We start from the raw sequence: 11422 nt of genomic DNA, 5'->3' as shown, positions 1-11422 counted from the left end.
CAGGTCCCCATCAAGTCCCCACCAGGTCCTAATCAGGTCCCCATCAAGTCCCCATCAGGTCCCCATCAAGTCCCCATCAGGTCCCCACCAGGTCCTAATCAGGTCCCCATCAAGTCCCCATCAGGTCCCCATCAAGTCCCCATCAGGTCCCCACCAGGTCCCCTTCAGGTCAGCAGCGGGTGATATGCATTCCTTCAAGGAATGTTAGGTATTTGATTGTTGGATTTTCTTTGAAAAGCAAACATGTTTCTCTCTCAACTTGTTCTCTGTTTTCAGATGTTTTTCTCGGATCAGAACCGTCAAGCCCATTTTTGCGCCGAAGGTTGGCGGTTCTTCATCGCCGCCCTCAGCTCAACAACACGGGGATTTCCAGCTCTGCACCACAAACCGAGCAGGGAGCACGGGTCGGCGTGGAGCGAGAACAAAAGGCACCACAACAAAAGTCCGACCTCTGACACACCGCCATGCGGTTGAGACTAATTTGGGGCAAACCTGTTTTGCAGCTTTGAAAATGACTCGGCTCAGCAGCACTGTCATGGAAACCTGACGGGCCCAAACAGAATAATCTTAAAGTCAGAGCGTGTTTCTATCCGTCAGCACGCCGTGGGCCTGCAGGAGGCCCTGACGCTAACTTCAGCACGCCGTGGACCTCCTACAGGCTCGACGCCAACTTCAGCACGCCGTGGGCCTCCTACAGGCCCGACGCCAACTTCAGCACGCCGTGGACCTCCTGCAGGCCCGACGCTAACTTCAGCACGCCGTGGGCCTCCTGCAGGCCCGACGCCAACTTCAGCACGCTGTGGGCCTGCAGGAGGCCCGAGGCCCAACTTCAGGGTTAGTTGAGAGGGTTGGATGGTTTTTGTCCTCCCACAGAAACCGTCTCGTCGCTCGGTTGCTTTTGTTCTAACAGAACAAAGAATCTGTTCTGCCACACCACATGATTCAGCAGCAGGGCGTTGGATCTGTTTCAGGATGACAGGAAATGTTGCATCAGCCTGTTGACACATGCTCACAACCAGAGTTTTCCTCCCAGGGTCACGAGGCTGCAGCTGACTCACATCACACGTGTCTGAAAGCACATGGGGCTGTCTGGTAACCGTTTGCCCCAAATTCTTCAAAACCTTGTTTCCTTATTTTAGATTTAAAACTATTTTGGTCAGTCCTTTAATTTGAAAGGGCTTGATTTTTAGGAGATGATGTTTAATAAACTCCTGCAGGCCCACGGCATGCTGAAGTTGGCCCGACGCCAACTTCAGCACGCCGTGGGCCTGCAGACGGAGCTGAGACGGAGCTGAAGACGGAGCTGAAGACGGAGCTGAAGACGGAGCTGAGACGGAGCTGAGACGGAGCTGAGACGTTCCACCCTCACCTGTGGTTCTGAGGTTTGGACCCTGACCAACAGAAGGTCCTGGATCAAGCATCCTGTACCTGAGACAGAAACCTGCTTCACCAGAACCAACCAATCAATTTCACATTCCTGATCACACAGAGGTGGAGGGCGTGGAGGGTGGAGCTCATTTCTCCTGAAACAAATGACTTTTTGCCACTTCCAGTCCAAATGACTCAACTTTCCTTTGTTCGAATCAATGCCACACATATTCCATCAAAATCACAAACTTCCTGATCCAGTTTTAGTAAAAACAATCTGTAAACTTACAGTAAAGGCTGGAAAGATGCAGAACACAAGACGACAAATTTAAATATAAATTATCACTTAATTTAAGGTTATTAATCACAGTTTCTGTCATTTTATAAAACTGTTTCTATTTGAGGTTTAGGGCTGAGATAACTTGTTGTGACTGAAGGCTGAACTCTGGGGTCTGGGTGGGTTTCAGTTTGTTGTAATTTACAGATGGACGCCACGCAGAGGAGCTGAGGATTAAAACACAAACACCTGGAACGTGTCTGAACTCTGTTTACACAATAACTAAAAATAAAAGAATAATTCCCTGCTGACACAATACTTTCCTAACAAGCTTTCTGATTTATGAGCAACACGTTTTCCACTTTGAACATTTTATTAGTCCTTCAAAATAAAACATGAAGCTTTCCATTCCCTTTGTTACTGAACTGAATCAGGAAATCAGTTTTTTTATCAGTTACCTCATGTTGTTTCCATCACCTGAGGAAATGAAATGAAGTCAGATTTATCCGGTTACTCTTCAAACTGACCCACCGACAGAAAGGTGACTTCTGGTGAAAACAGATAAATAATCTGAGTTAAACTGGGAAAGTTCAGTTTTTATGAGTGGAAGATGTTTCTGTGAGGAATTCTAAATATAGAAACAATATTCCAGCCGGAAGCTGTTTGTGATGAAACCAAAACAACCTGATCTGCTGATATCAGCGCTGCTTTAACCATGTAAGGTTAATTGAGTCAGGGCCAGGCACACCTGACCTACATACCTGCTGCTTCACGGAGGAGGAACTGGGAGCGACGCAGAGCTGAGGGGAAACCACGGGGCTGTCCCAGACGTCCCGGACGTCCCGGCTCTGCGGAGCCACACGGATCCAAAAACTAACAAACATCAGGCAGAAACCTCTGGAACCACAGGAGGCTGAAGAAGAGCAACACCTACTGGGCAATAAAGGAACTGCAGCAACGAGATGAATGAACGAGTGAATGGACGAATAAAATCAGGCCTGAATGAGTGAATGGATGAATAAATTCAGGCCTTTCACACAGAAGTGAACAGATCTGTGGTTGATTGTTTTAATACAAACAGCTTTAGATTTAATATTAATTAAAACTACAATCATTTATATTTTAATTTTGCATTTATTTAAATGGTTTTAGTGTCTTTGTGTTTTTAGTATCACAGCTTCTTCTGTGAGGATCAGAAAACTCCCAGCAGTCCGAGTTTCCATCTCCATGGAGGAACAACTGAAGTAAACTTGCCTCTTTGACCGTGACGATGATGATGATGATGTGCACAGAACCAGACAAAGAGAAAAACGGGTCCAAGAATCCGAACACTGAAAAATAAACCCCCTGAAATCCACTCTGAACAGGACCGGCAGCTTCCTAACCGCACGCTCCGAAGGTCTCTGGAAATAAAACCACATCAAGACTCCAGTTCCCATGATGCAACAGTCCTAGCATCTGAGGCCAGAGGTTTCTTCTTCTTCTTCATCCCTGAGTTTGTTTCTTCCCACAGAGACACATCACAGACTTCCTCCCTCCTTCCTCCTCCTCTTCGTCCTCCTCTTCGTCCCAGAGATCATTTCTGCAGCTCCTGAGGCGTGCTGAAAGCCTCGTAAACGTTGGCCGCAAACTCCTTCACCCGATCGTTCAACAGCAGGTCCTGAAGGATCAACAGAAAAAGAAAAGGTTTAGATTTTTTAAAAACTAATTTCAGCTGTTAGAGAAAAAGATGTTGGTCTTCATTCGACAGCTGAACTGACAGCAGGGGTCAAAGTTCACGCATATTACTTCTTTACTCTTGTAATCTGATCAGGAAGAGGAACTCTGATTGGTTTTCTGTCTGCAAACAACAGAAACACGACGTGGACTTTGAGTTAAAGCCGACAGAGTTTAAATCAATCATCACTGAATAAACTGAATACAAAAACAAGGCAGCAGAACTCAGTTCTATAAAACTAAAGAATAAAATAAACTTTCACAGTAAAAGAAAAAATCAATAAAAAGAAAAAGAAAAATCAAGATATTCTGATCAAGCACAACAAAACAAAATTTTTTCAGCATAAATTTATATTCATGTTAAAAACAATATATATATTAAACAGATGAACCTTGATTTTCAGGCATATTTAGGCTTTTTAAAAAGAAAACAAATACAACAAATAATTCTTTATAGGTATTAAAATGTAAATCAGAGAAAACATGTTTTAATCAACCAAACTGGAGCAAAATAATAATAATAAAAAAACACATTTAAACAAAATTAACAAGAATCTGAACATAAATAATTAACACCTGACCTCTTTTCTGAAATCAGAGAATCTTCAGTTATTAGAAATAAAACAACAAAAATAATCTGATTTTTCCCACATCAGGATTAAATCTGGAATTTTAACAAAACTAACGTGACTAAAATAAAACAGTTCCGACTTTTTAAATCACTTATTTTATAAAACACAGTTTGTTTTTAGCTTTATTAATGTTTTACATAAAAAACAACTTTAACAGATTCAGAAACATGAAGTTTTTTTTTTTAATTTATCTTTCAGGAAATGTTTTTTTTACCTTTTAGAGAAAATGCTCGGATTCAAGGTGATTTTCTTCTTTATGTACAAATTTAAACTGTTGGAAAACATCTTTAGGCCACCGTACCATAAACGTCCAGCTTGAAATAAATAAATTTATATCTCATTTTAAATAAAACTGAAAAACTAAACTCTGCTTCCTTCAGGACCTCCAGGTAGAGAAGAAACAGGAACGCCTCTGCCGCTCTAAGCTTCGCCCACCTGACGCAGTTCTGACGCGAGCAAACAACCGGCGGCGTTCTGACGCTCACCTGAACGAAGTGGCTGGGCGTCTCGCTGCAGATGGTGTTGATCTGACCGTTGATGATGGGGACGATCTTCGCCAGCGGCAAACTCACCACAGACAGGCTGAAAACACAAAAACCATCCAAGTTTATTAAAAACCTTCAACCGCCATCAGCTCTGAGAAAACACTGAAACACATCATTTGGTTCAAATCACAGACGAGTTTTTATCCAAACGTAACGTCACCATAAACCTCAGCTAGCAGACAGAACCTCTAAAATATAATGTTTCACAATAAAAGTAACTAATGCTGCCTCGGACTGATGAGGCCCGGCCCGTTAGAACCTTTAACAGAAACAGAACCTGCAGGACTGCAGCACCTGAACGTGCTGCTAAAAGGCCCAGACAGAAACCAGAACGCTTAAGAGTTCTGCATGGGTTCCGTTTGGTCTGCAGGTGAGTCCGTCAACACGGTACCTGTCAGGAGCGGCGCTGGGGGCGGAGTCTCCAGGAGGCGAGCGGAAGAACTCGGCCAGGTTGTCAAGGAGACGAGAGAAACCTCGGTTCAGACAGATGTTGAGAACGGTGGTGAAGTCCGGACTGAAGGCAGACACGAAACAGGAAGTTAAACTTTTAAAATAAAACTAGAAGAAGAAGAAATCACACAGGTGAGTTCACCTGTCCAACATGTCTCTGGTCTCATTCAGTAATCTGATGGTCATAACGTCGTTTTCTGTTAATCCACACGCCTGCAGGGGGGAAACAGACCAGAAGCCTGAGTTACAGCCTCAGATGGGACATCTTCCTGCCTGATCGCAGCTGAACGTCTGACCTGATCGGCAAGAGCGTTCTCGTCGTCCGCCAGCAGGTACCAGGACAGGGACCGGTCCGAGTCGGCCTCCACCTCGGCTCTGATCCAGCTCAGCTGCTGCTCCAGCTCCAGCAGAGACAGACTCTGCTTCAGAGAAACGCTGCACACAGAAACACAGAAAACTCATCAGCTGTCACAGGAAAACACCCAATGGTTGAAACTAGTTTACCGTTTCGGCCATTTTAGGCGAAACAAAGAAAGAAAAGCAAACCAAAAGATGCTCACCCCCCCAGAGAGTTCTGCACGGCCTTCTTCACGACTGTTATCAGCTCTGTTAAACCTGGTGGGACACACACACAGAGTCATGAGGTTCTGCTGCAGAACCACAGAGGAGGGAACGTGTCTCGTTCTGGCCGTGTCTCACCGTCTCCCAGCAGATGCTGGATGCTGGACAGATACTGCTGCTGGACGTCCGGAGGAGCCAGAGGACTCTGGGGGAAAAACAAACATGTCACACTGAATCACTTAAAAGTCTTCATCTAGTTTCATTTTCTTTTCAAGCAGACAGATTTTCTTCTGATCCTTTAAAGTGGTCCTTATCAGTTTTTCTTTGGACATTAGCTGCTTTGGTTTGATTTATTTGACGTTTGTTTTTGCAGAGGAATACACGTTTTTATGGGGAATCTTGAAGGCAGTGTGCGTTCCTCACCATTACGCTCTTTCCTACAGAGTTATCCAGATAAAGATATCCTCCGATGATGTTGAGCTGAACTCGGAGAAGAACAACCAGCATGCAGGTGCTGTAGACGGCGACGATGGTGCGGGTAAAGCCTGAAGAAAACAAGGTTTGAGACCAAAAACATCAGCTTCAGTGACCACTAAAGTGTTTGTTACAAACGTCACAACGTGTGAAAGACTAAAAACACTTACTGATGATCTTTAAATCCTCCCAGATCTCCAGTTTATTAGCTGGTCTGTCAATCAAGACAAAATAAAAGATTTCTCCTTCATGTTAACATTGAAAAAAAGCAAACAGTGGCATATTTGTGTCACAGAATGAATGAATCTGTTTCTTTGCAGCTGTGACTCTTCTCACTTGGTTTTCAGCAGAGCTGTGAGGCTCTCGGAGTTCAGCTGAGCGACGACGGCCTCTCGGAGCGACGGCAGCATCGACAGCACTGGGAAACACAAAACCTGTGAGGGACGAGACTAAACTCTGCTTCCTCCGTAACGACCCGTTAAAGCTCAGACTCTTACCGGTCATGTTGCAGGTCCTCTGGTTGCTCTCAAAGTGGAACTGTCGTCTCGCCTGAGCGATGTACTCCGTCGCCTCCTTCTCCTGGACCTCCTTGATCTTCTTCTGAGCATATTTACCCAAAAGGTACGCTCCTGAGACATAATCATCAAGAAACAGGTCAATATGTGCAAACAGCAGAATGCAATCTGTAGGCCGGAAGGAACATTTGAGGCATTATCCACAGTTTGATCATCATCAGTGTGAGACTTTCTGCTGTTCTGGAACATACAGGTTAACAACGCCAAGGGGGCAAGACATCAGCAATGACCTTAAGGAAGAAACTGTTGCATCAATCTAGGAAGGGTCAAAGGTCATTTCTAAACTGTCTGGACATCATTCTATAGAGAGAAACATAATTCACAAGGGGAAAACATGAAGAGACAGTGCAGTGCTCCATCTCAGACTCTACAGGCGTCAAACAGCTCCTCCCAGCTGTCAGCACGGTGGTGGAGGGCTGATGGTTTGGGCTGATTCTGGAGTCAGATGTGAGGCCATCTGTCCGACCAAACAGGACAATGATCCCAAACAGCAGCTAATCTACAACAGAACGGTCCAGTCAGAGTCCAGAACCTCAGAGAGCTGAGCAGAAACCAATGAGCTGAAGCAATGCTGGAAAGAAGAGTGGGCCACAACTCCTCCACAACCATGACAGAGAATTACAGCCTATTTATTTTTGCCAGAAAGGAGTCAACTGTTGCTCAAAATAATTATAATAAAAACATAAATCAAGTAATATGTCTTTATTGACTGCTTATAAGAAAACATTCAAAGTACATATAAACTACAACATAAAGTAGGGTTATTTTCTGTTTAAAAAAATGGGACTAATATGGGGTCTTTTAATATTTATTATTAAATATATTGGTTAATTCTTAAAAGCACTGCAGCCGAATTGAACAAATCATCTTAACGTTTCCTAAACGCTCTTTAAACATATTTTACGACGCGCTTATTTTAATATTATCTCAAAACCAAATTTTTTTCACAGCTTTCCTGGCGGAGTCCGGCGTGTATCCGCTGCTAGCACAGAAGCTAACTGGACTTACCTCCAACCACAGCTCCGGTGAAAATAAACTTCTTTTTATGACGTTTGATAAAATTCCATACAGACGAAAACATTTTCAGAGAAATAAATCTCTAAAATCTTCTTCGTACTTTTATTTTAATTTTTTTAACTCACTATTTAACAGTCATGTTTAAATGAATAGTTTCAGGGTGCAGCTTTAGCTGCTATGCTAGCTGTCAGAAGTTAGGATTTAAACCGATCATGGTGCAACATCCGGTTGGAATTTCAAAATAAGTTACAGTCAGGACTACTAAAATGGGGATAAAGCGTGTATTTTTATTTTGGTGATCGGACCGACTTTAAGATAGATTAGAAACGTGCATAAAAACAATATAATCATTGTTGTACAAATGTGGAAATAATGTGTATATATCAAAATTAAACAAAACTACGATTCGTGGTACACTAAAATATTTGTTACTATTCACAATTAAAACTGACTCTTGAATTTTACACAATGTACATGCAGATTTTTAAAAAAATTCCTCAATCAATTCAATTCAATCTGCCTGTGTGCTTTTATCACACAAGCAGATTTTTCTTTTTCCGGTTTTTAGTCGTCTAACCTGACGTCATCAGAAGGCGGCGATCTGATTGGTTGCTTCTAGATTCGGTCCGTCCAATATTATCTTCCCTCTTGTGGCAATGAGACACTTTAGAGACGTGAAGGGTTTTATAAAAACGACAGAACAAGCTCCAAACTTACTTTTAATTTAAACATACTGCCATTTTAATCGGAGGTTACATAACAACAGTTGCTATGGGAACAGAGGAGGGTCGTAAAACTGATTTATTAGAGAGTTTTTGTCCGAATGATGAAGAAATCGAGAAGTGGATGTGCTGCGCTTTCGAAATGGCGAGTTTGTCCTGTTCGGTCAAAAAAAAATTAAAAAGATTGTAGCTATAAATTATTTTCTATATATATTTTTATTTATAAATATATACTAGTATTTCTCATCACTAAGTGCGCTTTAATTGTAAATGTAATATTAATTCCAGTAAATTTATGCATTTTGGTAAATAACACAGTGCTATATTAACTGTTTTTCCTTGACAGTTCTCAACATCTGTATTCATTTTGTTTTTCCTGATTTGTAATGTTCAGTCTGCTTGTTGACCTTCCTGTTATTGTTTGTCTACAGGCCAGAGATGCTCTGGAGAACGGAGAGGTCCCCGTCGGATGTCTGATGGTCTATGAAGACGAAGTGGTGGGGAGGGGAAGGAATGAAGTCAATGAGACTAAAAATGTAAGAATATCCTGCTTTAAATGTGTTTGAGGAAACCACCAAACAAATACTGCTGATGTTGTGGAGCAGGATCCTCCTCCTGGTTCCTGATGGTTGCTCTAATCTCATTTATTCTGAAGACATTTAGCTCCAGATTGTTGGTCAGACATTAAACCTGTTCTACTCACTACTTGCCACTAAGATGTACAGTTATGATAGTCATCAATTTAGAAAAAGTACCCACTATGACCCAAATCCTCCAGTCTGAAGGATAAGATGCCCTTTTACATTTTAGGATTAAAGGAGATTTAATCTGGGGTTCTGGAGGTAGTTTAGCTACCTGAGAATTAATCCTCAATCCCTGAAGAAAGAGACACTTTTCTGTGCAAAATAGAATAAGTCAAAGAAAATAACTGACATTTATTCAGCAAAAAACAGAACTAAAGTGTCTTCTATAAAGAAAAATGTCTTTAGGACATGTGGCCTCAGAGTGACGCCTCTGTGTGTGTGTGTGTTGTTAGGCGACTCGTCACGCTGAGATGGTGGCCCTGGACCAGGTGCTGGACTGGTGTCGCCATAACAACCTGGACGTGAGGCACACGTGTGAGCAGACGGTTCTGTACGTCACTGTGGAGCCGTGCATCATGTGTGCTGCAGCCCTGCGCCTCCTCAGTATCCTCCCCTCCTTCCCTCACCTCCCTGTGTGTGTGTGTGTGTGTTACCTTGTTGTTGGACCTTCACCTGCTCTCAGATATCCCCGTTGTAGCGTACGGCTGCAGAAACGAGCGTTTTGGGGGCTGCGGATCAGTTCTGGACATCTCCTCTGCGGACCTTCCTCACACCGGGACAGCGTTCAAGGTGTGTATGTTGATTGGTTGTTCCTGTTGGTGTGTGTGTGTGTTTCTGAGTTTTTATGAGAACTTTGTCCCTTCAACAAATTTCTAAGGGGTTTCTAAGAGTTCAGCTCACTGCTGTTGGTTATGAACTCCAGCGCTCAGGTGTTTGTGCTCACCTGCTGGTTCCATCAGTGTTTTTTATGATGATGATGATGTGTGTGTGTGTGTGTGTGTTCAGTGTGTTTCAGGTCACAGAGCAGAAGAAGCTGTAGAGATGCTGAAAACTTTCTACAAACAAGAAAATCCCAACGGTAAAAAGAACAATCGTTTCCTTCTGTTCCGTCACGTTTGGCAGTTTTTCTTTCATCTGTTTGTTTTATTTTATGAAAATGGCTGAATCAGTCAGTTTTGCAGATATTGAGCTAAAATTTGTTGTGGTAGTAGCTGAGAGTCATCCCAACACCCACTCTGAGTGTGAGCTCCATCATTTCAATGTTTTTAATTCTCATTCATTTCTGTTTCCTCAGCTCCAAACCCCAAAACAAGGAAGGACTGACCCCCTCTATCCAGAGGATTTCTGTTGTTTTTATGTGTGTTTTGTTTTTATCCACCCAGTTTTCTAATAAAAACATAAATCAGTGTTGACTTGTTTTAAATTCCTTTCGTTAGTTCACCATCAGGGGGAGCAGTCCAACAACTTCCTGTCATAAAAGTGAAAACTAAAACATTCAAATTAAATTCTTTTATTAACTCGTTTCTGAGCGACTCGGCTGTAATTTCAGTTTGTGGCGCTGCAGTTAAAACTAAATCTGACAAACATTAAACGGCTGCAACGTTTTGTGGCGTTTCTTAACGACGCCGTCGCTGTTTGTAGAGAAACTGTTGATGTAAAACAAACCAGTTTCTGTGCTGCTTTTTCTGAGAACGAGTGTGAGGCCGTTACACACACACACACTGCTGCTGAACTTCCCCTCACACACACCTCTTGTTTGTTTTTAGGTTGTCTTATTGTTTACTTTTTATCCTCAGCATCAAAAAAGTGAACTTCCTTCTCTAGCACCTTTAAAGAACAGATGTTTGAGATGTTTTTGTTCTTTGAAGCAGAAGTTCAGCTCCTTTCCTCATTAACATGTAAATTTATGCAAATTAATGCAAAGCAGAATTTTTCAAAAATGTTTTCATGTGTCGCCTCAAAGTGAAGGAGCCCACGTGTTAATGAAGGACACACACACACACACACACACACACACACACTGTCAAAGACCAAAGGAAGCAGTTGAATCTGAGGCGTGTAAATGAGAGAGAAAAGTTTTCATGAAGAAAATCTCCTGATCTGAAGTCAGGAGGAGGTTCTGACCTTCAGTGAACTCTGAGGCGGGCTGAGGTCAAGGTTCTGAACCAGGAAGAGTTTTTGGGAGTCTTGGTCACAACTGATGGAAGGAAGGAGCAGGAGACGGACCGACAGGGGGGTTTTGTTCCTTCAAAGTTCATCTACGAGGTTCAGATCAGGACTTAAAGGACCAGATCCTGTATCCAAGTGTCTAAAATGAGTTTCCTCTGAGGGCCGGCCGGGCTCAGCCTCGGAGAGAAGGTGAGGAGCTCCTTCATCCAGGACGAGCTCGGACTCATCAACAGGAGTCAGCTGAGGAGGTTCAGGGATCTGATCAGAACCCGGGACAGACCCAGAACTCCCAGGAGGACCTGAAAATCACTCCAGGAGGAGCAGGAGAGACG

At 42.9% G+C, this 11422-nt stretch overlaps 2 protein-coding genes across 2 annotated transcripts; one reads left to right on the top strand and one right to left on the bottom strand.

Moving 5' to 3' along the window:
• Positions 1-2689: 2689 nt before the first annotated feature.
• On the bottom strand, positions 2690-7833 carry pex3 (peroxisomal biogenesis factor 3). Its single transcript, XM_017427397.3, has 12 exons — positions 7607-7833; positions 6521-6652; positions 6360-6441; positions 6194-6237; positions 5973-6094; positions 5688-5754; positions 5549-5603; positions 5285-5423; positions 5131-5201; positions 4930-5052; positions 4479-4575; positions 2690-3305 (listed from the first exon to the last, which is right to left on the bottom strand). Exons 1-12 carry the CDS (start codon positions 7677-7679, stop codon positions 3222-3224), a joined length of 1089 nt encoding a protein of 362 aa, XP_017282886.1. The 5' UTR covers positions 7680-7833; the 3' UTR covers positions 2690-3221.
• A 422-nt stretch (positions 7834-8255) lies between these two features.
• adat2 (adenosine deaminase tRNA specific 2) lies at positions 8256-10328 on the top strand. The gene is made up of 6 exons (XM_017427423.3): positions 8256-8482; positions 8769-8873; positions 9374-9524; positions 9604-9710; positions 9927-9999; positions 10216-10328. The coding sequence occupies exons 1-6, from the start codon at positions 8387-8389 to the stop codon at positions 10242-10244; spliced, it is 561 nt and encodes a 186-aa protein (XP_017282912.1). The 5' UTR covers positions 8256-8386; the 3' UTR covers positions 10245-10328.
• The last annotated feature ends 1094 nt before the right edge of the window (positions 10329-11422 follow it).

Source organism: Kryptolebias marmoratus, linkage group LG19 (genome assembly GCF_001649575.2).
Source record: "Kryptolebias marmoratus isolate JLee-2015 linkage group LG19, ASM164957v2, whole genome shotgun sequence".
Taxonomy (NCBI): Eukaryota; Metazoa; Chordata; class Actinopteri; order Cyprinodontiformes; family Rivulidae; genus Kryptolebias; species Kryptolebias marmoratus.
This window is presented reverse-complemented; position numbering and strand designations above follow the sequence as displayed.